The sequence below is a fragment of the Ctenocephalides felis genome, unplaced genomic scaffold, assembly GCF_003426905.1.
Source record: "Ctenocephalides felis isolate EL2017-DRISC unplaced genomic scaffold, ASM342690v1 CF-g0.4_SCAFFOLD_01886, whole genome shotgun sequence".
In the NCBI taxonomy this organism is placed as follows: Eukaryota; Metazoa; Arthropoda; class Insecta; order Siphonaptera; family Pulicidae; genus Ctenocephalides; species Ctenocephalides felis.
Genome location: NW_020538040.1, coordinates 169,357,440 through 169,385,098, shown reverse-complemented (window position 1 = coordinate 169,385,098; position 27,659 = coordinate 169,357,440). Strand labels below are relative to the sequence as shown.

Genomic DNA, 27,659 nt, shown 5'->3' with positions numbered 1-27,659 from the left:
GTGCTCTACCTTTACCTTTACTCTACCTATATCTGGTGCTCTACCTTTACCTTACTCTACCTATATATGGTGCTCTACCTTTACCTTTACTCTACCTATATATGGTGCTCTACCTTTACTTTACTCTACCTATATATGGTGCTCTACCTTTACCTTTACTCTACCTATATATGGTGCTCTACCTTTACCTTTACTCTACCTATATATGGTGCTCTACCTTTACCTTTACTCTACCTATATATGGTGCTCTACCTTTACTTTACTCTACCTATATCTGGTGCTCTACCTTTACCTTTACTCTACCTATATATGGTGCTCTACCTTTACCTTTACTCTACCTATATATGGTGCTCTACCTTTACCTTTACTCTACCTATATCTGGTGCTCTACCTTTACCTTTACTCTACCTATATAGGTGCTCTACCTTTACCTTTACTCTACCTATATCTGGTGCTCTACCTTTACCTTTACTCTACCTAATATGGTGCTCTACCTTTACCTTTTACTCTACCTATATCTGATGCTCTACCTTTACCTTCACCTACCTATATATGGTGCTCTACCTTACCTTTACTCTACCTATATCTGATGCTTCTACCTTTACCTGTTTACTCTACCTATATATGGTGCTCTACTTTTACCCTTTACTCTACCTTATCTGTGCTCTACCTTTACCTTTACTCTACCTATATATGGTGCTCTACCTTTACCTTTACTCTACTATATATGATGTGCTCTACCTTACCTTTACTCTATTATAATGGTGCTCTACCTTTACCTTTACTCTACCTATATCTGGTGCTCTACCTTTACCTTTACTCTACCTATATATGGTGCTCTAACCTTTACCTTACTCTACCTATATATGGTGCTCTACCTTTGCCTTTACTCTACCTATATATGGTGCTCTACCTTTACCTTTACTCTACCTATATATGGTGCTCTACCTTTACCTTTACTCTACCTATATATGGTGCTCTACCTTTACCTTTACTCTACCTATATATGGTGCTCTGCCTTTACCTTTACTCTACCTATATATGGTGCTCTGCCTTTACCTTTACTCTACCTATATATGGTGCTCTACCTTTACCTTTACTCTACCTATATATGGTGCTCTGCCTTTACCTTTACTCTACCTATATATGGTGCTCTGCCTTTACCTTTACTCTACCTATATATGGTGCTCTACCTTTACCTTTACTCTACCTATATATGGTGCTCTACCTTTACCTTTACTCTACCTATATCTGATGCTCTACCTTTACCTTTACTCTACCTATATATGGTGCTCTACCTTTACCTTTACTCTACCTATATATGGTGCTCTACCTTTACCTTTACTCTACCTATATCTGATGCTCTACCTTTACCTTTACTCTACCTATATATGGTGCTCTACCTTTACCTTTACTCTACCTATATCTGATGCTCTACCTTTACCTTTACTCTACCTATATATGGTGCTCTACCTTTACCTTTACTCTACCTATATCTGATGCTCTACCTTTACCTTTACTCTACCTATATATGGTGCTCTACCTTTACCTTTACTCTACCTATATCTGATGCTCTACCTTTACCTTTACTCTACCTATATATGGTGCTCTACCTTTACCTTTACTCTACCTATATCTGGTGCTCTACCTTTACCTTTACTCTACCTTTATATGGTGCTCTACCTTTACCTTTACTCTACCTATATATGGTGCTCTACCTTTACCTTTACTCTACCTATATATGGTGCTCTACCTTTACCTTTACTCTACCTATATATGGTGCTCTACCTTTGCCTTTACTCTACCTATATATGGTGCTCTACCTTTACCTTTACTCTACCTATATATGGTGCTCTACCTTTACCTTTACTCTACCTATATATGGTGCTCTACCTTTACCTTTACTCTACCTATATATGGTGCTCTACCTTTACCTTTACTCTGCCTATATATGGTGCTCTACCTTTACCTTTACTCTACCTATATATGGTGCTCTACCTTTACCTTTACTCTACCTATATATGGTGCTCTGCCTTTACCTTTACTCTACCTATATATGGTGCTCTACCTTTACCTTTACTCTACCTATATATGGTGCTCCGCCTTTACCTTTACTCTACCTATATATGGTGCTCTACCTTTACCTTTACTCTACCTATATATGGTGCTCTACCTTTACCTTTACTCTACCTATATATGGTGCTCTACCTTTACCTTTACTCTACCTATATATGGTGCTCTACCTTTACCTTTACTCTACCTATATATGGTGCTCTACCTTTACCTTTACTCTACCTATATATGGTGCTCTACCTTTACCATTACTCTACCTATATATGGTGCTCTACCTTTACCTTTACTCTACCTATATATGGTGCTCTACCTTTACCTTTACTCTACCTATATATGGTGCTCTACCTTTACCTTTACTCTACCTATATATGGTGTTCTACCTTTACCTTTACTCTACCTATATATGGTGCTCTACCTTTACCTTTACTCTACCTATATATGGTGCTCTACCTTTACCTTTACTCTACCTATATATGGTGCTCTACCTTTACCTTTACTCTACCTATATATGGTGCTCTACCTTTACCTTTACTCTACCTATATCTGGTGCTCTACCTTTACCTTTACTCTACCTATATATGGTGCTCTACCTTTACTTTTACTCTACCTATATATGGTGCTCTACCTTTACCTTTACTCTACCTATATATGGTGCTTTACCTTTACCTTTACTCTACCTATATATGGTGCTCTACTTTTACCTTTACTCTACCTATATATGGTGCTCTACCTTTACCTTTACTCTACCTATATTTGGTGCTCTACCTTTACCTTTACTCTACCTATATATGGTGCTCCACCTTTACCTTTACTCTACCTATATATGGTGCTCTACCTTTACCTTTACTCTACCTATATATGGTGCTCTACCTTTACCTTTACTCTACCTATATCTGGTGCTCTACCTTTACCTTTTCTCTACCTATATATGGTGCTCTACCTTTACCTTTACTCTACCTATATATGGTGCTCTACCTTTACCTTTACTCTACCTATATATGGTGCTCTACCTTTACCTTTACTCTACCTATATATGGTGCTCTACCTTTACCTTTACTCTACCTATATATGGTGCTCTATCTTTACCTTTACTCTACCTATATATGGTGTTCTACCTTTACCTTTACTCTACCTATATATGGTGCTCTACCTTTACCTTTACTCTACCTATATTTGGTGCTCTACCTTTACCTTTACTCTACCTATATATGGTGCTCTACCTTTACCTTTACTCTACCTATATATGGTGCTCTACCTTTACCTTTACTCTACCTATATATGGTGCTCTACCTCTACCTTTACTCTACCTATATCTGGTGCTCTACCTTTACCTTTTCTCTACCTATATATGGTGCTCTACCTTTACCTTTACTCTACCTATATATGGTGCTCTACCTTTACCATTACTCTACCTATATATGGTGCTCTACCTTTACCTTTACTCTACCTATATATGGTGCTCTATCTTTACCTTTACTCTACCTATATATGGTGTTCTACCTTTACCTTTACTCTACCTATATATGGTGTTCTACCTTTACCTTTACTCTACCTATATATGGTGCTCTACCTTTACCTTTACTCTACCTATATATGGTGCTCTACCTTTACCTGTACTCTACCTATATATGGTGCTCTACCTTTACCTTTACTCTACCTATATATGGTGCTCTACCTTTACCTTTACTCTACCTATATCTGGTGCTCTACCTTTACCTTTACTCTACCTATATATGGTGCTCTACCTTCACTTTTACTCTACCTATATATAGTGCTCTACCTTTACCTTTACTCTACCTATATATGGTGCTCTACCTTTACCTTTACTTTACCTATATATGGTGCTCTACTTTTACCTTTACTCTACCTATATATGGTGCTCTACCTTTACCTTTACTCTACCTATATTTGGTGCTCTACCTTTACCTTTACTCTACCTATATATGGTGCTCTACCTTTACCTTTACTCTACCTATATATGGTGCTCTACCTTTACCTTTACTCTACCTATATATGGTGCTCTACCTCTACCTTTACTCTACCTATATCTGGTGCTCTACCTTTACCTTTACTCTACCTATATATGGTGCTCTACCTTTACCTTTACTCTACCTATATATGGCGCTCTACCTTTACCTTTACTCTACCTATATATGGTGTTTAATTTTACCTTTACTCTACCTATATCTGGTGCTTTACCTTTACCTTTACTCTACCTATATATGGTGCTTGACCTTCACCTTTACTCTACCTATATATGATGCTGTACCTTTACCTTTACTCTACCTATATATGGTGCTTAATTTTATTTTTACTCTACCTATATCTGGTGCTTTACCTTTACCTTTACTCTACCTATATATGGTGCTTGACCTTCACCTTTACTCTACCTATATATGGTGCTCTACCTTCACCTTTACTCTACCTATATATGGTGCTGTACCTTTACCTTTACTCTACCTATATATGGTGCTTAATTTTAATTTTACTCTACCTATATCTGGTGCTTTACCTTCACCTTTACTCTACCTATATATCGTGCTTCACCTTCACCTTTACTCTACCTATATATGGTGCTTAATTTTAATTTTACTCTACCTATATCTGGTGCTTTACCTTTACCTTTACTCTACCTATATATCGTGCTTGATCTTCACCTTAACTCTACCTATATATGGTGCTCTACCTTTACCTTTACTCTACCTATATATGGTGCTCTACCTTTACCTTTACTCTACCTATATATGGTGCTCTAACTTTACCTTTACTCTACCTACCATTCAAAGATATGTTTAAAAATTCTTAGTATTCTCAATCATTCCATTTATATAATATTGTTAAGGGGATGTGGTAAGAGGGTGAAATTTAGATTTATATATGCTTTTATATGCATTAGTATTAGTAGTATATATATACTATCCAATTGGACCTAATTTTGTCTGGCGCTTAAAAAGCTGATAATAACATTTTAATAAGATTAAATTATTAATAAATTGTTTATTAATTTGGAAAATAATACATAAATAATATATAAATATGTTACAATAACAGTATTTAACTTTTGATATAAACACCAGTCCAATCAGACCTAATTTTGCCTGCCGCTTAAGAAACTGATAAAAACATTTTAATAAGATTAAATTGTTTATAGATTGTAAATTAATTTGCAATGTAATATATAAATGATATATAAATATGTAGAAAAACAGTATTTTACTGTTAATATATACTGTCCAATTAGACCTAATTTGTTTTAATCAGAATTCTGATGCCCATAATAACATTTTAATAATATTAAATTGTTTATAAATGGTATTATTATTCGGCAAAATAATATATAAATAATATATAATTAATATTTGTAAGATTTGACAACAAAATGTGAGAAATGTTCTAAGCACAAACATATACAGTAATAACAGTAATATTACTTGCCTAACTATAATTTGCGATATCTATTTCTATTTCTTTAATATTTTTTTTATATAGCAGAACAAATAAAGTCTATTTAAATTCAAACAAATTTAAACCTTTTAGGCAAATATTAACAATTGTGTTAGTATTATTTTATGTTTCCAAGCATTTATGATAAATAGACCTAAAAATACACCTAGGTTTTTTTATTGTTTATGTTTTTTTCTGTTATATGTAAATACTATTAATGATTAAAAATGTATCATTATTAGTGGTGCTTTTGAAATTAATAAATAAAAATATAAATATTTAGAACTTAATAAATTCCTAGGCTTTTAGCGAATTGAATCAACAGTTTTTTTTTTGTTAAAAATTATATATTTCTATTATTATTTTACTAATTCGATTTATTTTTTATGTGTGCCGCGATGTTTTTCGAAATGTTATTTCCTGCTGCACTTCCGAAGCAGTAACGCATAGTAACGAGTCAAATGCATAATCAGCTGCGGCAACACTAATCTCAAAAGCGAAAATCTGTGTCATTATCAATGTAGTTGGCAGTAGTTCGTATGTGAGACGTAAAACGTATTGTGTTGCAGCGGAGCCGTATAGAATATTTTTCGGAATTTTACAAGTTTATTTTTGTGTATTAATCCAAATAAGAATATTAGAAAATGTCTTCCCCAAGTGCAGGGAAGAGACGAATGGACACTGATGTCATTAAATTGTATCCTTTTGGTAATTTTTTGCGTATAAAGTTGTATAGATGTAAACAATAACATTGGCCTTTGTCAGCTGATCATGTCAATTACGAACACTAATCTAAACAGAATTTCGAGCAGACGTAACATTTTATGAATAAGAATATGTTGCACTCGATATATTAATCATTGTTTAATGAAATATTCATTATATTTTCTCTAAAAGTTCTTTTAATTAATTGCTACGTGTTTCATATGTGATAACATTAATGTGATGGAGTTCGCGCTGTATAATGTTTCGAAATACATATGTGACATAAAAGTTAATATTTTTCTAATAAGTGAAACATTAATATAAATCATTGTTTATATACATATCTTTTTCACATCAATAATTTTAATTATTGACTTCCAACATATTTGCTCTGCATATCATTTTCCTATTTCATTTACTTTAGAATTGAAAGTAAGCATGAGGTAACAATACTTGGAGGCCTCAATGAATTTTGTGTAAAGTTCTTTGGGCCAAGAGGAAGTAAGTAGAATTTTTCTTATTTAATAAATATTATTTTTTATTGTAATGCTTAATTAAAATAATGAGCTAATTCTTATGACTCATGATGGAATAATGTGCTATGACAAATAGACCCATATTAATAGTTACTTATAGGAGACATAATTGCATGCAATAATTTTTTTCAAAATGTCTGATTAAAAGAAACTGTTTACACAATATTAAATTGTTTTGTTGTCTTAGCTAAATATTGAAACTATTATATATATAGAATTTTGTGATATGAGTGGAACGAATATTAAATGTTAAATATATAAAAATAAATCCAACACTCAGATTTTTTAACACACACTTTATTTTGAGACCATGGTATGCCTCATCTTTAGTGTAATTTCCAAACAGTTACTTATCTACTAAAAAATTCTTTAATATTTTATCTAAATTACATTTCATTTTTGAAAATACAAAAACAACAAAACAACATTCTCTTTATCTCGATACTTAAGATTTGTTTAAAATATTTCTGTATCTATTCACATGTTCTAGTACTGTGTCAAGCTTTGTAAGTGTTTTTTGTATTTTCAAAAATTAAATGAAATTTAAATAAAATATTATAGAATGTGTTAGTAGATAAGGAACTGTTTTGAAATCACACTGAAATGAGGCATACCATGGTCTCGAAACGTCTGTAATTACCAATAAAGTGTTAATTGTATTGTTCATAGTTAACATTTAATATATATATGTATATATATATATATATATATATATATATATGTATATGCGTAGAAAATATATTTACTAAGTTCATTACTAGTAATAATATATAAGTAAATAAATTATCTGTAATTTTTAATGAAAATCTATTATTACAGCACCTTATGAAGGTGGTGTGTGGAAAGTCCGAGTACACCTGCCTGAGCATTATCCTTTCAAATCGCCAAGCATTGGATTCATGAACAAAGTTTACCATCCCAACATTGATGAAATGTCAGGAACAGTTTGTTTGGATGTAATTAACCAAGCTTGGACTGCATTATACGGTAATTAATAGTCTTAAGTTTCTAATTCACAGTTGTTTTCACTTTTCAAACAGCTATGAAATGTATTATACTACTGTTTGCGCAATCGAAATCATTGCATATGAGTAAGGTATTCAAGTATTGAAACAATTTTATGTTATTTTCTTTAAAACTAATGAAGGATCCTTAAAGATATAGAAAAAGAGTGCGCGTAAGGAACACATGTGATTGAAGTAAGACTTATTTGCTACTGTACAAGATGGCGAGTAAAACTAAATACATCATATAACAATTTTGAATAATGTTTATTAGTAATATGGTAACACTTGTGATGCGCTCATTTATTAGTGTCAACCATTATACACATTTATATAATGATAAATTATATATTTATAATAGCATTAAAAATATTTATAATATTTTAAAACAATAATATAATTAAAGTCATACTTCAAATATAACATGATTGGTTTGTCATTGTAATTAGCATTTAGAAATGAACTTTTATTAGAGAAATGAAGTAATTGCTGATTAATAACTTCCATAAAATTTGTTCACACCGTGGATTATGTTAAACAACGCCTAAACAAATATTGTTTTGGCAACTTCACTCATCATGCGATTGTGTTTGAAGAACTTTATGTAATTAAAATTAACATACATTCAGTGACTGCTTGTATTTTTTTTACTTTTTTGATGGCGATATAATCTCATTCTTTGAACTGCTGTAATATCTGTCTTGCCTGAAAATATTTTTCATTTTAATAACTTCAGAGATTTATAGAAACTACAAATAATATAGAAATAATTTCTAATCAATAAACTTACGTTTAGTACACGACCCAAATGTTTAATTTGTTTTATTATTTTCAAGGAACAGGGTAAAATATTCTTATGATTCAGGCATTTTTCATTAAATCAAGATTTGTAACTACGATGTAAGTTTAAAATGTTTATTTATATATGCTGATTTCCTGTTGATATCGGTACGCATACAACGCCAGATCTCTATTCACATACACGACGACTAATCACAATCGACCCGTATAGAAATGATATCATCGAGAGCGAATGACGAATCATTGGCACTCGATTCTCATCTTATATTATCTGCCGTAACGCATTTCCGTTGAACTTGTACGGATTTACACCCTAGTCGTGCCTAAAGAAGTTATACCTCAATATTATAAAAAATTACAGTTTCATTCTTTTTCTAAGCCTTGTGCTTACTTTATTACTTACCTTTATTCATGTTCAATTTTTTTGTGAAAATATATAGTAACTATATTTAATATAATATTTTCATTTCAGATCTGTCCAACATATTTGAATCATTCTTGCCGCAATTGCTAACATATCCTAACCCCATAGACCCCCTTAACGGTGATGCGGCTGCTATGTACTTACATAAGCCTGAAGAGTATAAGAAGAAAGTAGCAGGTATAATAAGATTAAATTATTTTTAAATTGTCAATTAGTCTGCAAAATAATACATAAATAATATATAAATATTATTTGCAAGATTTTACAGCAAAATTACAGAAATGTTCTAAACACAAACATTACTGACCTAACTATACTTTTCAGAATCATATTCCTATTTCTTGAATTTTATTATTATATAGCACAACAAAGAAAGTTTATTTAACAGTAGTATATTTATTTAACTTTAATTATATAACATTAGTATATTTAATTAATTTTGACTAAACAAATATATTTAATTACAATAATTGAATGCTATATTTAGCAGAAACTTCTTGGAAAAGATATTTTAGTTTTAAAAATTCTTATTTATATTTATTGTTTAGATTATGTGCGCAAGTTCGCGACAGAAGAAGCCCTGCGCGACCAAGACCATATCATAAGCTCAGATTCCGAATCTAGTATGTCAGATTTTAGTGAGGATGAAGCACAAGATATGGAGTTATAACGCTGGTTGTGTGCAATTGTTACTTTGCTCAAGCAACTAATTTATATATCTTAAAAGTGAACTAACAGTCTAGTAAAGTAGTCTAGGTAAGAAAAGTAAATCAAACATTTTTCCCCTCTGTCCTTCATGTTCTAAGACCTATTTTTGCAGGCTGTATAGATTCCTTTAAATTATTTTTGTTATTAATTGGTAATTCTTCTGATTTTTATAATTGAATATTTGAATATTTGATACATTATGTTTATTAAGAAAAATCACGAGTGAGATATTTTTATATTAACAAGCGACAAGTGATAAGTTTTTTTTTTGTAATATTTTAAATAGGACTATCTAAATATATTTAGTTATTTATATATTTATATATTGTAATTGAGTTTCAATGATTATGTTACCAAACGTTACTTTTTAATTAATATTTATTGTTTGTTATAAGTTTTTTTTAATACATTAAGGTTTTGTTGTTTTTCTTTACATCACTTCTTCTACTACAATTCGAAATGCAGGGATATGGGGGTTTAATGTTTGTCTTATATGAGACATTTCTCTTCTTATAATTGCATATATATATATATATATATATATATATATATATATATATATGCACTGTTACTTCAAATTATTTATTACATTCTTCAGAAGATATACTAACAGGTCAAATTATATGTACATATTAATTTATGTACATATATACATATATATTATTCTTTGTTTTTTTCCTTAAAAAGAAATAATTGTAGTAGTAATAACTTGTGAAAATAATTTATCAGGTTTAAAAAAGTTTTCAAATTATGAATTAAAAAAAATATCTTAAAACGTTTGGAAGAAATTATGAATTATTAGATTAGATGTATTTAGAATTAATTTGGCTTCTTTCTGTGAAATTTATTTTGGAAATATGAAATTTTTGTAGACAATAGTTGTTTGAAGTTTCACAAATGGTGCTGTGAAATGATTATTACTGATCAAAATATTTTCACATCTAAGATTTCTAATGTGATGTAATCTGTTATGTTTTATTTATAATCCGAGAAGTAGAGTGTAATAGTAGATATAATTAGTATATACGACTCAGTGATTGTGGGCAATGATTTGATAGATTGAAGATTTTTTTAGAAAATATTTTTTTATATAATGCATTGACTTGCCCAATTGACTATTTGCGTAAAGATTTGATATTTATTTTCATTATATATATATATATATATATATATATATATATATATATATATATATATTGAACTCTTTTAAAAATTACTTATCACGAAGTAGAAACTCATTTCTATCAATCATTCCCTACACCTACATCTCTTATATAATAATTATATCGATATATTTATTCTATATAATATATATGTGTGTATGTAAGCATCGCATTACATAACAAGTTGTGTTGAAGATTTATATAATTATGAAGATAATTTTAATTTTTAAATATATTATATTGAACGGGAGAGATATTTTCAGATATAGTCAAGTTCCAAGTAAAAATTATGAATTATGAATTGTATGTGCATTGCACACACACATGTGTATTTACCTATACATATGTTATGCATATAAGTGATAAATATAAATTATATAATCTATGTCATAAGCCCCAAACGCAATAAGCAAATAACTGACAAACACAACTCTGATAATATATATAGTTAGTAAGTATTAAAAAATAAAAATAGAAATAATTTAAAATATGTATTACTTAAATTTGTTTTCTTTTGCTAATATATAGATTTATTATATTCTAAAATGAAACGTGCTACTGACTTGCTTTCACAATTCACAGATTTAATTTGCGGAATATCTACTTTGAAAGATCAGATATTATTTAAAATTATAGTATATTATGTTCATTATCTACCCTAATTATATCTTTAATTAAATCCACCCAGTTATATAAATACATTATGAAATATTTTCTTGATCTGTGTCTGCTTTTTTGCAAGTCCATTTATGAAATATATATCGATTGGCACAATTTGTGATTTATCATATTATCATCACACTGATGAAACTACATATTATGAAATATATGCATGCTTGTAAGTTTTATATTAATTTTATGAGTAATAATAAGAAAAGTACTAATATAAATATTTCTTGTTTAAATTACTATCTCATGACAAATGTATTGAATTACTTATTATAAAGAATACACCATTTACACAATCACACACACAAATAAAAACATATACATTCACACATCTCGACAAGAAAGGTACCAAATATTTAAATTTCATATTCATCATTCTTGTGAAATAATGGAAAGCAGAAACTTTATTTTTGTATTTACTAGTAGAACATGATCTCAATTTGTAAAAAATTGTTTCTTGAATTATTCCAATAATAGTGCTCCTACAGTTATAATTTGTTTAGTTTTTATTTTTGACACTTTTTTTGTCGAACAACAAAACACACGTCCACATCAAATTCTGTATACATATACAAAATGACTAATATTTAATAAAAATAAAAAATTATTTTCAAGTCATAAAAGCAAACAGATTCTATTTTATACAAAAAATAAACAGAAATCGTGGAACATCTAGTTCATAGCTGACAAAATAGAAACCTATAAATAATATACATGAATTATTAATAACTTGAAAATTTGTTACTCAACTTTGATTCTGTACCAATGTTGTCAAACACTCAAAAAGTAGTGTAACTTGGAAAGGCAGGTCCAAAACATTCTATTGTAAAATTTACCACTAAAAATATAAACATTTTTAGAACTTCTGAAATACCAAGAGAAATACTTTAATTAAAAAACAAAACAATAATTCATAAACATATGTTACTGTTAAATGGTTAATAGTTGTGTTAAAATTGGATATGTAATTTTGAATCATAAATAAAAGTAAATGAATAATAGTTTTGTTGTTTACTTAATTATTATTCTTACCTTATGGATTATTATCAAGCAAAATAATTTAGATATACTTGTTTATGTCCTATATCACTAACAAAATTTTAATTTTTTAAAATTAAATATTTTATTCAAAGATTTAATATTGGCTTTATACAAATAAATTTTATTGTGTGTGATTTTAACATATTTTAAAGAAAAATCTTCAAATTTAAAAAAAATGATGCCCAATAGAGACTGATTTAAACACATGACGAGCATACTCATCAATACATTAAATTTTGTCAATTTCACATAACAAGTATATAAACTCGTCAACCACAATTAACTGGTTACTTGAAGTAAGGTTCACGAGCCCAGAAATTTAGATTTAATATTAAGGGAGTAATAGACTCACAACATAACACATCTTGAATTATAAGAGCAGCTCGCTCATCACAGTTAAAAATGTTCAGCTTCTTTTTTCTGCATTTTACTCTCACTTATTATACAACTTAAAGAAATTTCTCAACACAAATAACCATGTATATAACAATATCTAATATATTTATTTCTTCTATTACAATCACACATATTTTCATAAATAAGTATCTTTTAAATATGAGATTCACTAGATGACTCGTAAGTAACTCTCCAAAATGACTATTAATTTATCAAACAAGACATAAATGGTGCATAGTGTCTAAGTCTACTAGAACGAGATTAAAAAAAATCTATTTCCTAAATTGCACGAATGATTGCACTGTTTTAGGTCTAATGATTGAATTCACATTGCATGCACATTGTGTAGGTAAGCTGAGGCCGAATTCAATAGACCCATGCGCTGTTTCTGTTTTCTTTGCTCAGTCATCTGAAAATAATAAAAAAAATAATAAAATAACATCAAATGATCAAAGATATCGATTACCGAGAAAATGCAATATTTTGTTGAATCATATTATAATGCAACATCTCGATATATTATTAAATATCATTGTTTCCTGATATACATATAACAAGATGAATAGATGAACACACATATTTCTATACAATAAATTATAAAACTTTTATTTCAATAAACTCATGCAACAGATTTATGGTTTTCAATTGATGTTAAACACCAGTTAATGATTTGTAACTGTTTGATAGAAGGGATTCTGAATTTTCGATTTGTACAGACAAATTTAAATTATCAAACTATTTTGAAGTGTAATGGAAACCCGTATCCTCATAATGATAAATTAGAAAAAACAAAAGGGCAAACCTGATCTTTAAGTTCCATTAGTTGTTGAGATAAGTTGGTGACAAGCAATTGTGTGTTTTCCAATGTTAGTTGAAGACTCCTGAGCTCTACTTGTTCTCCCTCGCCTTCAACAGCAGCTAATGACATGGCTCTTAATCTTGGGAACCAGTCTAAATTGCAAGTCTAAAACATTAAAATAAGTTTCAATAATTATGAAATTTGTGTTTAAACAATATAAATAAAAACACAATTAAATACACACTTAAAAATCTTAACTTTCAGAACTTCAAGTTAAAAAACTGAACTTTCAGTTTATTTTCCATAATAAATTTTATAAAAATAAATAATATAACTTAAAATATAAAATGCAGAAAATGCTTTGTTTTCATAGTTACCTTAACCATAGCATAAACGTAACTCTCCGGTCCAGTAAACTCTGTAGGATCTTTAACTTTAACAAGTACTATAAAATATAAATAATGCCACATATTGTGCTCACACTTGATATGTTCTTCAAAGCTAACAGTTTTATTATCAAAAGCAGATCTATTGAGTCCTGCAAAAAATATTGATTGGAAAAAATATTTATATATACAGCAAACAATATTCAGGTGTTATATTTTATCTAACTATGTATATTTTATTATACATACCGCAAATGAAGCAAGTATTCTTCAAAATGAGTTCTTTTGTTGCTTTTCACTTCTCAAGTCAGCAAATGTGTCGATAATGACACCAAAAATTAAATTTAAAACAATAATGATAACAATGAAGAAGAACAATAAATCGTATATAACTCTGGCAACAAATAGGCCCTCCTAAAAAGTAAATTATTTGTTATATAAAATGCAGTTATGTCAATACAATTATAATTAGACATTACATTTAAGAACAAAGCTAAATTATAATATGATTCTCATATAAATCGAAAATCAAGCTTGTAATTTTGTTTTATTATTATATATTATTTATTTGTTTATTATTATATTCATTTCATTTTTATTCCAGATATATTAATTTTTAATAATAGTATATGTAATAAATTAATAATTAATTTTATACAATATTATTTATTACACATATTATTATTGAAAATTGATATATGTATATTAGGGTGGTCCTTAATATGGACATTTTCGAATTTCCTTGCTCCCAGGGGATCAAATGCTTCCAAATTGATAAAAAAAATCCTCTATAAGTTTTAGCTCTTAATATTATTTTTTAGATAGTGCGAAATTCAATCAAAGTTTTGTATGGAAATTGCATGGATAAATTGGAAATTTCTCTCAAATTTCTCTCAATTTTCAAAGACTTTTTCTCATAAGACTCTAATATTCCAAAAAGTTATTTTCGACTATCTACTCTATCATCATGCAAAGTTTGATCAAAAACCAAAACAAGTAAACCTGTTGTTCTCCTTGTGAGTTAATAAAAACTATCTTACATTGCTACTAGGCGCTCGCAGAATATCTCCAATGCCACCTCCATTTCTAAGTCCCTGGTTTAGTGTGGTGACTATACACATGATCAGCGAATCGCACGCACGTTCCTTAATTTCTCCACCAACCACAACTTCACCAGGAGCTGGACCGTCCGACTCAGCGCGTCGGCAGCTCCCGGAACTGCCTTCATTACCTAGAAGGTAATAGAAATATAGTTAATGGATAATACTTTGACTTTATACCGTATTTTTTTTACCTTCTCGAGTATATTTCAGTGCTGCATCTTCTGCAATTCCATGATCTAATTCACATTCTTGTTTCGCTAGAAATAAAAATAAAAACTGTATAAACAATATGTATTAATCTCACAAAGTGCTAAAAGAAAATTGTGATCTTACAAACAATTTCTTCATCAACACTGACTAAAAAGTCATCTTTAAAGAACATGTAACCAATAATCGAGAACATATAAACCAGAATCAAAGCAAGTACAGCTGTTAAAATAATAGACCTTCCGTTTCTTGTAACAGATCGAATAACATTCAATAGGGTTTCTTCGCGGTAAACAACATCAAATAGCTGTAAATCAAGTTATATTCAAAAAAAACACCAAAGTGATGAATAAAATTAATATTTGCATTATACTTACCAGCACTGAATAGAAAAATGGGTGAAACATAATTCCGAGTAGACAAAAAATTAAGTACGAACAATGGTATAATAACTCTGCATCTGTTATAATCTTGAATAATGGTTTAGTAACTGTACCGTGATTTCCATGATACTAACCAAGTGTATTCCTTTTAAAATCACCCTTAAAATAGGAAAAATACATAAGAGCATAGTAATAAGAGAAGAAAGTTAAAAAATGTTTTTTTCACAAAATAACAACATTCTGAAGAATATGTTTTCTACAATTTCTTTTTTAAAAATAACTTGGAAACTTTGAAAATATGAAAAAAAACAAAATCGATTTTTTAAAAATTCTAGACCAGAATGAATTTCAATTTAAAAACATTTACCGTAAGAATTCCGAGCAATCGTAACGTAGGTTCAGGTCCTATAGAAAATATCAATCTTAATATAGTGGCAGCTACTAAAGTTCGAATACCAGATTCTCTAGGAAGTGTAACAACTATAAAGGCAGATAATAACATTACAGCCCAGATGAGTAGTGATAAATGTGAACCTAAGTCTAAAAAGAAACATTGTAAAAATCACACTCAAAAGATAAGTTATCAACAATTATTTTGAAATGTATATCTACTTGGCACATTATCTGTGAATGGATAGAAAAATGCAACAATCATATTTATAAGTACAGCACAATTAAACAAAATGTTACTCCAGAGTGACATGTAACTGCTAACCCAGAACAACCAAGGTTGACCTAAAAGTTAAACACATTTCGCATAAATGATGATCAAAATCAAGTAATGTGTTACCTAAATATTATCCAAACCTCTCAGTTTCTTTTGCCATTGCATCTCATTGAACATTTGTCCAGTTCTATCAAAGAAATCAGAAACTTTAGATCCTTGGTCATCTCGTTCAGCAGTATTCAATATTTTAATTTTTGTATCTGTTGTTATGTATTCACAAATTTCAGGTATTGGGAATACAATTTGTTCTAATGTTCTGTCATTACGGACAATCTAAAAAAACAGAAAAAAACATTATTTTACAACAAACAAATATTTATGAAATTCCAACCAAATTAATCAAAAGCACATACAAAATTTTTGACAAAAATTAGATCTTTAAAACAAAGATATTTGAAAGACATATTTAAAACTTTGTTAATAGATTGAAATTTCTATTTATTGACTTCCCATATGGTAAGTTATAGAAATTGCAAAAAAATCGGAAACTGAAAATTTTTACATATCTTTACATCTTTAAATTCTAATAAGAATCATTTCCTAAAGCCAGAAAAATACCTCACCTCAATTTGAGCAGTATGAGTAGCATAATACAAAAGCGCTTGATTCATTTTCGGATCTATATTAGTCTCAGCTGGTTTTAATAGTGTAGCTAAGTCTTTATTATGTTGAGCTAACTGATGGCATAAAATATAAATATTGTGACCCACTTCTTTGGGAGAAACAATATCATCTAAATCATTGGCATCTTCATGATTGTCATCGTCGTCTAAAATTTCTTGATGATAAGCGCGACAGGCTACGTCAACCTGAAGAAAATACAACACAAAGTTAATAATAATTATAAAGCAATTGGTATTAAATAAAATAGAACGCACTAGTTGTTTGGGATTCATATTATACAGGATTCGTTCCGCATTTTCGCTATCGCCTCTACTTTCCATTATTGCCAGCAATAGTTTGGAAGCATTGTTTTTTAACTCTAATATCAGATCCATACGACTTTTGCCTAATGGATTTATGTCGTTCAAAATCAACGCCGTTATAATATCCAGGCCATTTGACTCATGAGTCGCTATGCAGTTCTGATTCTCATGACATGGTCCCTTTAGATATAAAAATAATTAGAAAAATCTTAAATACAAACTGAAAACATAAACACGTTGAATTTAACTTAATTAAGTATCATAAAACGTTATCCAAAGTTGGGGTTGAACAATGGAAGTAACGGTTATATATATATATATATATATATATATATATATATATATATATATATTCAATAGATAAGTCCTGGATTTTTTCAATATATTGATTGTTTCTTTTCCTAACAGTAAATCCAATAATAAAAAACAATTTGTTTTTTGAAGATGTTTAATACGACGTTTCGGAACTAGGTACGTTCCATCATCAGGTTTATTCTGTCAAATACAATGTTTTTTAAAAACATTGAATAACATTAATTAATGATGGTCAATACAGATTACTTAGAAAAAAAATTTTATAAAGGAATGGATTATGTACCGGGGTAAAGAGTAATAAGAATTAACTAAAAAAGGTTTTATATAAAATTGAGAAGCAAAAATTATTTACCTGTTTAAATTATTACAGGTAAATAATTTTTGCTTCTCAATTTTATATAAAACCTTTTTTAGTTAATTCTTATTACTCTTTACACCGGTACATAATCCATTCCTTTATAAAAATTTTTTTCTAATAATCTGTATTGACCATCATTAATTAATGTTATTCAATATTTTTAAAAAACATTGTATTTGACAGAATAAACCTGATGATGGAACGTACCTAGTTCCGAAACGACGTATTAAACATCTTCAAAAAACAAATTGTTTTTTATTATTGGATTTACTGTTCGGAAAAGAAACAATCAATACATTGAAAAAATCAAGGACTTATCTATTGAATATATATATATATATATATATATATATATATATATATATATATATCATAAAGTTCTTAATCTATGGTAATAAGCATCTATATTGCATATTTAATTAATATTTACCTGGCAATATTCAGTAAGAGTTTCTAAAGTCTGATTGATCAGGCAACGTTGTGTTCATTTATGTATAGTCCTAATAAGCCTAGACCACCTGTGTAGAACCACAAATGCAGTCTAAGAACATCAACGTTTCAGAAACCAAATTGAAATTTGTCTTGTTATTTTGATTTCTCAGGAGATTCTGATTAAAAAAAAAAATAAATATATCATGAATATTAAATTTTATAATAAATAAATACAAAAATAAAAAACTGTATATGAATATATGAATTTGATAATTAAGATATTTTTCACTAGCCTGTAATTCCGGATTATGATTTTCACATAACAACTGCAAAAATCTCAGAATTGGCTGCATAACTAGTACTTTAGCAGAAACTTTATTTTGATCTTCAATTTCCCGATGCTTATCTAATTTTTCTGCCAACATATCTTCCAAAGCTGATTTAATCCTAATGAGACTGGACAAGAATCCTCGCCTGGTAAAACATAAATATACATATAAAATAAAATGACAAATTAAGATTAGACTATATTAACAATTTATTATTACTAAGTGTAAATAATTACAAATCTTACCATGTTCAGTGCCTGGTGGAATATTCTTGGCCCCGGCGTATGCTTGAGCTGATGCTGCTGCTGCTTGGTTAATTTCATCACGAAGCTCGTCAGTAAGCAATAATCCGTTTGGTTTTTCTATAAAAAATGTATAAAAGTATATAAATTAGGATAAATGTTTTATTTACCAAATGTGTTAACTAATAAATTATTATGTTAAGTTACCAGAATGTTTTCGCGATATTTTGTCATGGTCTTTGTTGTCCTGTTTATCCTCGTGAGCTTTAGCAGCAATATCAGAAGTGTTAACAGTCACTGTAGATTTAATTTCTTGTTGTGCATCACGCATTTTCTCATAAAACACCTAAAAATATAATAAAGTAATAATTAACATAATTCATACTACTGAAACAAGATAACATTTTTTCCGACAAAAAGCTCAATTTTTAAACAAACAATGGTGTTCATAAAAAATGAAAACAACAATGCTGATAATCATATAATTTTAATTTTATATAAAATTTGCTTGCAAAACAAAATAAATGTATAGAAATAATACTTGTGATTTTATGTTACCGATTATCAAATTTAAATAGAGTTTTAAAACTTAATTTAGTAATGTTTTTTATTATTACCTTAAAGAATGCTTGGCTCAAATCTCCGCCAAGCAGTTTACTAAACATGCTCTTCTGTATGATAGGATTTCCTCCTTCAAGAAGTGCAATACCTAATTCTACAGCTTCCACAAAAATTGATGGAGAGTGAATTGATTTAATGACTAACTCAACTACTAAATCGGATGCACCTTCTCTATCTAAATGGCTTTGCACTTCGTGTAAAGTTCTGCCAGCACGACTAAGAAGCTTGGCTAAAATAAACGTAGTGAATTAATATGATTATTCAAAGTTATATAGTATATTATATTATAACTTTTGGAAAATCTTATATATCTCGTATATCTTTTTACATAAAAAAATGTACTATGTCGCATTCGTGTTGCCTTATACAGTGGTGTCTCGCATAACGTACTTAATTCGTTCCAAAAGCAAGTTTTTTTATGTAGAACACGTTTTTCCATAGTAATATTCAAAAGAGTGGTCTTGACTCCTTCTTTGCAATATTAGCTTCTCAAAAAATCTGTCGTATGATGTTTTTTTCTTTTTTTGTAAGATCTTCCAAATAATAATCACTGTAAAATTGTGTATCTTATTAGCATAACCCATGTTTGAAAGTGAGTATTGTAAATTTTTGAAATTCTTTTAATTTGAGAAGAAAGAGCTTTGGTGCGGCCAATTGTCCCTTTTCTCCTCTATTATAATAATCCTTTAAATTCCCTCAAGATTTTTGGAATGAGAAGATGCAATATCGAATGATAAGAGAGAGGTTTACTTCAACAAAAATATATTTTCACAGCAGGAGCAATAACTTCCAAGATCCACTCTTTGAACAGCATTGGGTCACCCAGGTTTTCTGATTGGTCTTATTAGTCTATTTTTTTACCTCAAACGGTAATGTTTAAGTACGTTGTGTGCGGAACATTACTGTATTTTTAGATTATATATAAATAAAGCAAACTAAATTAATTTAGTATCTCACCGCCTGGTCCATGAGTCACATTCGCCAACTGGAAATTAACGCCCAGCTCAACCGTTTCTGGCTTTTGAGTAAAACTTTTTCCAAAATACCTAACAAGCAAGTGGTTACGCAAAGCATCACCCTAAAAATGCATAAGCTAATCACAATGGAACACTAAAAACGTAAAAACAAACCAAAAATCTAAAATATTAGTAATAATATGGAATAAAACAAACACTCAAATCGAACACTTTCTACAAAAATATATCACACTTTAAAATTACTGTAACTAAATGAAATATTTTAAAATAAAATCAACATATTGCAATAATAAAAAATTTTAGTATCAATTTAAAATATTTTTGAAAAATTCATTACCTACTATTTATGTATGCCTCAGGTAATATTTAATGAAATTCAAGGATGACTTCATATTTATTATACAAAAAACAAACTTAAGACTTTTGCAATGATAACTAAATGCAATGAGTACAAAAAAGTTAGATTCGACAAATAATAGTTATATAATAAGTAATAATAAATTTGTTTCCATTCGCATTATTAGTCTAATTCAATCTGAACACAATTGTTAATTTTTATACAAGTTACCCTATTAACGGTTCTGTTTCACTTTTCAGCGCTTTGTCTGTACAAGCAGCATTAAAGAAAAATGTTTAAAGTTGTAACAAATCATTGAATTTTTTTTCATAAAACAATTGTGATCAATCAACTTGAAAAGTTGTCATACCTTTTCTCATATTCAGGATTTATAGCCATCATTCTCGGAGCGTTCTTCAATTGAAGTAATTTATCGTAATTTTTCAATTATCACAAATCTACTAGATATATTTTTGTAACGATTACACTTAAAGTTAGCTGTTTCTATAAAATTTATTTTTTTAATACGGAGTAAAGGAATAATTTTAACTGTCTATATATTACTTTAGGATTTCAGGAATTTGTCATTTAGTCATTGAATTTTGAACGATTAAAGTAATATATCGTAACTTTCAATTATCACAAATCGACTAGATATATTTTAGCCATTACCCTTGAAGTTAGCTTTTTCGATAAAATTTATTTTTATGACGCGAAAAGAAATAATTGCAACCGTCTACATATTACTTTTAAAATTTTGGAAATTTGGCCAGTCGCTTATATATTAAATTCATTGAATTTTGAACGACTAAAGTAATATATCGTAATTTTCAATTATCACAAATCGCCTAGATATATTTTAGCCATTACAGTTGAAGTTGGCTTTATCGATAAAAATTATTTTTAATGACGAAATAAAGGAATAATTGCAACCGTCTACATATTACTTTTAAAATTTCGGAAATTTGGCCAGTCGCTTATATATTAAATTCATTGAATTTTGAACGACTAAAGTGATATATCGTAATTTTCAATTATCACAAATCGCCTAGATATATTTTAGCCATTACAGTTGAAGTTGGATTTATCGATAAAATTATTTTTAATGACGAAATAAAGGAATAATTACAACCGTCTACATATTACTTTTAAAATTTCGGAAATTTGGCCAGTCGGTTATATAAATTCATTGAATTTTGAATACTTAAAGTAATATATCGTAATTTTTAATTATCACAAATTTACTAGATATATTTTAGCTATTACACATGAAGTTAGCTTTTTCGATAAAATTTATTTTAATGACGAAGAAGTAAAGGAATAATTTCAACCGTCTACATATTATTTTTAATATTTCGGAATTTTTGCCAGTCGCTTATATATTAAATTCATTGAATTTTGAACGATTGAAGTAATTTATCGTAAATTTCAATTACCACAAGTCCACTAGATATATTTTAGCCATTACACTAGAAGTTTGCCTTTTCTATAAAATTTATTTTGTTTAATGATGCAGTAAAGGAATAATTTCAACTATCTCTAAATATTACATTTAATAAGATTTCGGAAATTTGGCCGTTCAGTTATATCTTAAATTCATTGAATTTAAACAATTTAAGTAATTTATTGTAATTTCCAATTTTCACAAATCGACAACATATATTTTAGCCACTATTACACTAGAAGTTAGCCTTTTCTATAAAATTTATTTTCTAATGACAAGGTAGAGAAATAATTTCAACAATTTACATATTACTTATAATAAGATTTCAGAAATTTGGCCGTTCGGTTATATATTAAATTCATTGAATTTTGAACGATTCAAGTAATCTTACAATATTAATGTTTACAAATCGACAATCAGTTTTAGATGCCACTTAAATTTAGAAGAGATGGCCTTTCGTATAAATTTTGTTATCTAGAATTGATCAATTATGACGACTTTGCGTTTACTATTCATAACCGTTATTTTGATTACAAACACGTAACTATAATTAGAAATTAGCACGCAAAAGAATATTTAGAATTATTTTTTATTATTTTTACAACATTTATAATTCTAGTATAAAAAATCTTCAGTTAGATGCATTTTTATATTTCAGTTACATAAAAGCTTTTTTTATTTTTACTCTTTGTATCTGAACAACAATCAATAATAATAGTAAATTTTAAGCACAAAACCGTAACTATAATAATAATAATTGTCTTTCATACGCATATTCAGAAACAATTTTTTGTATACTATATCTATAATTCTATTTTATGTATATATTTAAATATTGTATTTTCATTTTTGATCGCCAAATGGCATTCAGTAATCAGTTAAATAAGCTTTAGCTGTATTTCTAAGCATTTAAAACAATGTCTTTTAATATTTTAATAGTATATTAATTATAATATACTTTTTCTATTTTGAACAATTAATACTTATTTTTATCACAAATTCATTTTATTTTTTATCTACTTATTTTCGACAATTATTTTTGACCTGATAATATAATTTTGTTTTTGACTTTATTAATTTGCATTGACTTCTTAATTAGCTATTAATTATTTCATTTCTCGAATTATCGTATCGTCTTCAATATTTTTTTCTATGTTGTAAATTTTAAATAGATTTTTATATTGCACTAGCTTTGTTAGCATATGGATTATATGATATTATGTATATTGTTCTAAGATTCGATAATAGTATAATAGTGCGATATGGCATTATATATACAAATATAATTAATTTACATTGAGCTATTCACTGAATAATGTCTCGAACTATTCATATAACAATTCAATGTTGAAATTGCCTTCGATTTTTTATTAACTCTGTAAATAATCATTTGTTTTTCATATATTCTGCTATTTTTGTTGTGAGTGACTTCCAAGATTGAGTTATGTATCTAATAGCACTGAAGTACTTTGGAGTTGCATTTTTTAATTAATCAGTATCTGTCATCTCGGAAGCACTAAATACTCGTCATTTTTTGCATGCATTGTTTGTTATTGTATTTAACAAAATATTTTAGTTCTCAAATTAGCAATATAAAAACACGTGTTAAAATATTTTTATATTATTCCTTTTGCTACGAGAGTGTTTTCTGCAGAAGTCCCGCTGCTGTACGAAACAGCGTGCCCAGAACGATATATTGTATGATATAAGAAAGTTAAAAAATATTAACTGCGAACTAGAAATTACAATAGAAGACGAGAATTTTAATAGTTTTAACTCGGTGATAAATCATGGACGACATTCGTACACACAGCAGGTTATGGGGGGATGTAGTCCATGGACGACATTTGTAGCAAAAGTGTTATTGACTAAGTCAACTTATTTATTATATTTATATTTTTATAATGAAACATCTATCATTTTATTCAGGGTTTGTCCTGTATTATGTTCTTCTCATGGACAATACGGAGGTGGTATTTGCCATTGTGAAGAAGGTTGGAAAGGTGCTGAATGTGATGTGCCAAAACATGATTGTGAAGACCCGACTTGTTCTGGACATGGTCGTTGCAAACAAGGCGAATGCACCTGTGAACGAGGATGGAAAGGAGCACGTTGTGAATTAGGTGAATTTGAAGTTTTAATTATCGTCATTTGATTATTGTAATTGTATTTTAAATAATATGTACAATTTTTCGCTACTTTTATGTAGAATCTTTTTTTTCATTATACTTTTTATCGATAGTCAGAATATAAATTGATTGATATGAAAGACTAAGAGCTGGTTTTTCATGTCTTTCTTCAACGAGTACTTTTATTTATATATAATCTATTATATTTTACAATTAGGGTAGGGTTGCAAGTCGTACTCTGAGGAAATAATGTGGTAATATTTAGTGCATTTGATTCAGTTGAATTGTGATTAGCACTTTCTATTTTTTTTTAAATATGTATTTTTTTTGCGTTGTCACCGTAGTCGTGCCACCTATGGCCTTTTCCCGCAAAAATAAGATTTTTGTTAACTCTGTGAAAAGTTTGAAAATAAAACTAATGACAATTACCTATATAAAGTCTAATAATTATTCATGACTAAACTGTTGTCTACTAAGTAATATAAATAATAAAAATTTAAAGAAACAATTTTTAGAATCGCATAATTATTAAGGGTGTAAACATTTGAATAGTTCTGTATAACGGTACCAGATGATGAACGATAATTTAATATATTGCCAGGGTACGACTTGGAAGCCTTACCGTTTTTCTTCACTAACTTATGTTTTGAAAATTTGTTTACTTGGCTTTTAAATAATACTTTAGAAATTAAGAATTTAAACAAATAATGGTCTGATTTAGCAGACTTAAAACTATAAACATTTATAACCGTATATACTATTATTGAGCACGGTAGAAGCTAAAATATGTTTTCATAGTTTTTTTTAGCCATAAATAAATAAGTAAAAACCAAAATTGGAGTAAAAAATGATTCTTAGGATTTTTTATTGAGATGCAAATTACGAATATTTGCTTTGGTTTTTCTCTAATATGTTTAATATTGCATTTGTAGAAGATTGTTTGGATCCAACTTGTTCAAATCATGGAACATGTGTCGCTGGTCAATGTTACTGCAAAGCTGGATGGCAAGGTCCAGATTGCGGAAACGTCGATGAACAAGTTTATCAGTGCTTGCCAGGTTGCTCCGAACATGGGGTTTATGATTTGGAAAGTGGTCAATGTGTTTGCGACAGACATTGGACTGGGGGCAGATTGCTCTCAAGGTTAGTTGTTAGCCACTTTTGTAATTTTGTCTATAGCTAAAACTGTATAGATAATATAAATTCTTAGACGGATGCATTTTTTATCAGTATTAACTGATAATTAATATTAATTAATTATTAGCTTTTGTTGTAAATGATGAGCCATTTGTCTCAATCAATTAAATATATCGTTATCACTTGGTTACATTAACAAAGCATTTTTAAATGTATTTTAAATTGTGAGTTTTGAATGTAATTTTTCATCTACTTGAATTCACTCGAAATGCATTAAATAAACTTGAGCATATGAGGCTCGAATTTTTAAATGTTATTTGTTTCACTTGTTTTATCTAGTTCAATATATTATGCAGTTTTGTCATTAGTTTTTCTAATTTCCTCACGCAATAATTTTTGTTGTAAAATAAAAGCACAACAACGCAACAATGCAAACTACATAAGAATTGCAAAAAATTACAAATAATGCCTTTATAGATAAATATATCGACTGCTTTTTTACCTTAATTTTAATTCTATACTTTCATTATAATATAAATATAATATAATATATATTTCTTATATCTTACACATTAAATTTTGATAAAGAAATCTACTAATTGCAACTAAAATTCATTATTTGTTCTATTATGCATATATTTATTTTTACAATCACAAATTGGTCTAAATCTTTTATCTCAATTTTTTTATAAATGCTTTTTTCAAATTCATTCCTGAAAGTTTTTTTTTTTTTAAAGTTTAGTAAATGGCTTGGTTATATTGCAGAAGTGTTCTATCTTGAGTCATTTTATCTAATTATATCTTGATTTATAAATTAAATATAATATAGTAAATATGGTCTCAAGATAAGAAATGCTAACAAAGTACATTGTTCAAAATACATCCTAACTCAATCACAAATATGCTTTTACAAGAACTCTTAGAGTAAACAAACAAGTGCTTATACTTAATATACATATATTATAAAAATAGAATCACAACTAAAATATAATATAACATATAATGTTTTTTGTCAACTATTTGCGTCGAACAAGTGGGATTTTGTTCTATCTGATTTTTATAGCTCTCATTGACATTTTTTTTTTGTTTCCATATTTGATATTAACTTTCTTATAATTTACCTTCTTAAATGGAATTTTTGATATAGCAAACACATTTGATGCTCTAACTGACATTACGATCATAATTATTGACATTACATTACAATTTAGTACTGCAGGGCAATATTTTTCTTCATTGTTAGACATATTGTTCTAAAATAAATCACGTATTTTAATATATAAGTTCTTTTACATACCTGATATGTAATCTAATGAAACAACATTGCGAAAACTCGATCTTTGCATATTACATATGTAATTTTATTCAAATCTTATTATAAATGCACAGTAAATTTTCCACACATCGGTAATTATAAAAACTGCTTATTCGAAGGAGGCTTCTTTACTAAAAGGAAAAATATATTTGTCATTAAAACAAAAAGTCTCAGTATTAAAAAATATATTAGACTAATTTCAAAAAAGATATTAATATTTTTTTGTCAATTGCCTTGCTCTTGATGCATTTCAATATGTTATATGTTTTTTAAGTTTTTAGTTTAATTTAATTTTTAAAATTGTGATTTCAAAAATGGATGGATGGTTTGACTTTTAAATTATTTATTTCGATTTTTTTTGAATACTTTTTTTCGTGATTTTAAGTAACATGCTGCTAGTAAAGACTCGTTTCAATTACAACCTGTCTATTTGTCTATTTTTCGACTAACGAATAAAAACAAATTATATTTATTTATAATGCACATGATTTAAAAAAAAATCTTTTTCTTTATCGCATTGTAAGCTTT

At 28.3% G+C, this 27,659-nt stretch overlaps 2 protein-coding genes and 1 pseudogene across 2 annotated transcripts; 1 reads left to right on the top strand and 2 right to left on the bottom strand.

Moving 5' to 3' along the window:
- Positions 1 to 6,052: 6,052 nt before the first annotated feature.
- On the top strand, positions 6,053 to 9,657 carry LOC113377802 (ubiquitin-conjugating enzyme E2 H-like). Its single transcript, XM_026618228.1, has 5 exons — positions 6,053 to 6,214; positions 6,647 to 6,723; positions 7,578 to 7,745; positions 9,036 to 9,164; positions 9,536 to 9,657. The coding sequence occupies exons 1-5, from the start codon at positions 6,162 to 6,164 to the stop codon at positions 9,655 to 9,657; spliced, it is 549 nt and encodes a 182-aa protein (XP_026474013.1). The 5' UTR covers positions 6,053 to 6,161.
- Positions 9,658 to 13,130: 3,473 nt separating this feature from the next.
- Positions 13,131 to 18,632, bottom strand: LOC113377744 (annotated as a pseudogene).
- Positions 18,633 to 19,006: 374 nt separating this feature from the next.
- On the bottom strand, positions 19,007 to 21,505 carry LOC113376234 (inositol 1,4,5-trisphosphate receptor-like). Its single transcript, XM_026616144.1, has 7 exons — positions 21,477 to 21,505; positions 20,923 to 20,929; positions 20,750 to 20,870; positions 19,789 to 20,021; positions 19,379 to 19,517; positions 19,175 to 19,291; positions 19,007 to 19,074 (listed from the first exon to the last, which is right to left on the bottom strand). The coding sequence occupies exons 1-7, from the start codon at positions 21,503 to 21,505 to the stop codon at positions 19,007 to 19,009; spliced, it is 714 nt and encodes a 237-aa protein (XP_026471929.1).
- Between the last annotated feature and the right edge of the window lie 6,154 nt (positions 21,506 to 27,659).

What these genes read in the sequence shown, in the direction of transcription:
- LOC113376234 (XM_026616144.1), bottom strand. Translation starts at nt 21,505, where the DNA reads ATGGCTATAAATCCTGAATATGAGAAAAG. An exon ending in TGAGCCAAGCATTCTTTAAG is followed by an intron (nt 19,518 to 19,788) that starts GTAATAATAAAA and finishes TTATATTTTTAG; the next exon opens with GTGTTTTATGAGAAAATGCG. An exon ending in AATATCGCGAAAACATTCTG is followed by an intron (nt 19,292 to 19,378) that starts GTAACTTAACAT and finishes CATTTTTTATAG; the next exon opens with AAAAACCAAACGGATTATTG.
- LOC113377802 (XM_026618228.1), top strand. Translation starts at nt 6,162, where the DNA reads ATGTCTTCCCCAAGTGCAGGGAAGAGACGAATGGACACTGATGTCATT. An exon ending in GACACTGATGTCATTAAATT is followed by an intron (nt 6,215 to 6,646) that starts GTATCCTTTTGG and finishes CATTTACTTTAG; the next exon opens with AATTGAAAGTAAGCATGAGG. An exon ending in GTATAAGAAGAAAGTAGCAG is followed by an intron (nt 9,165 to 9,535) that starts GTATAATAAGAT and finishes TTTATTGTTTAG; the next exon opens with ATTATGTGCGCAAGTTCGCG.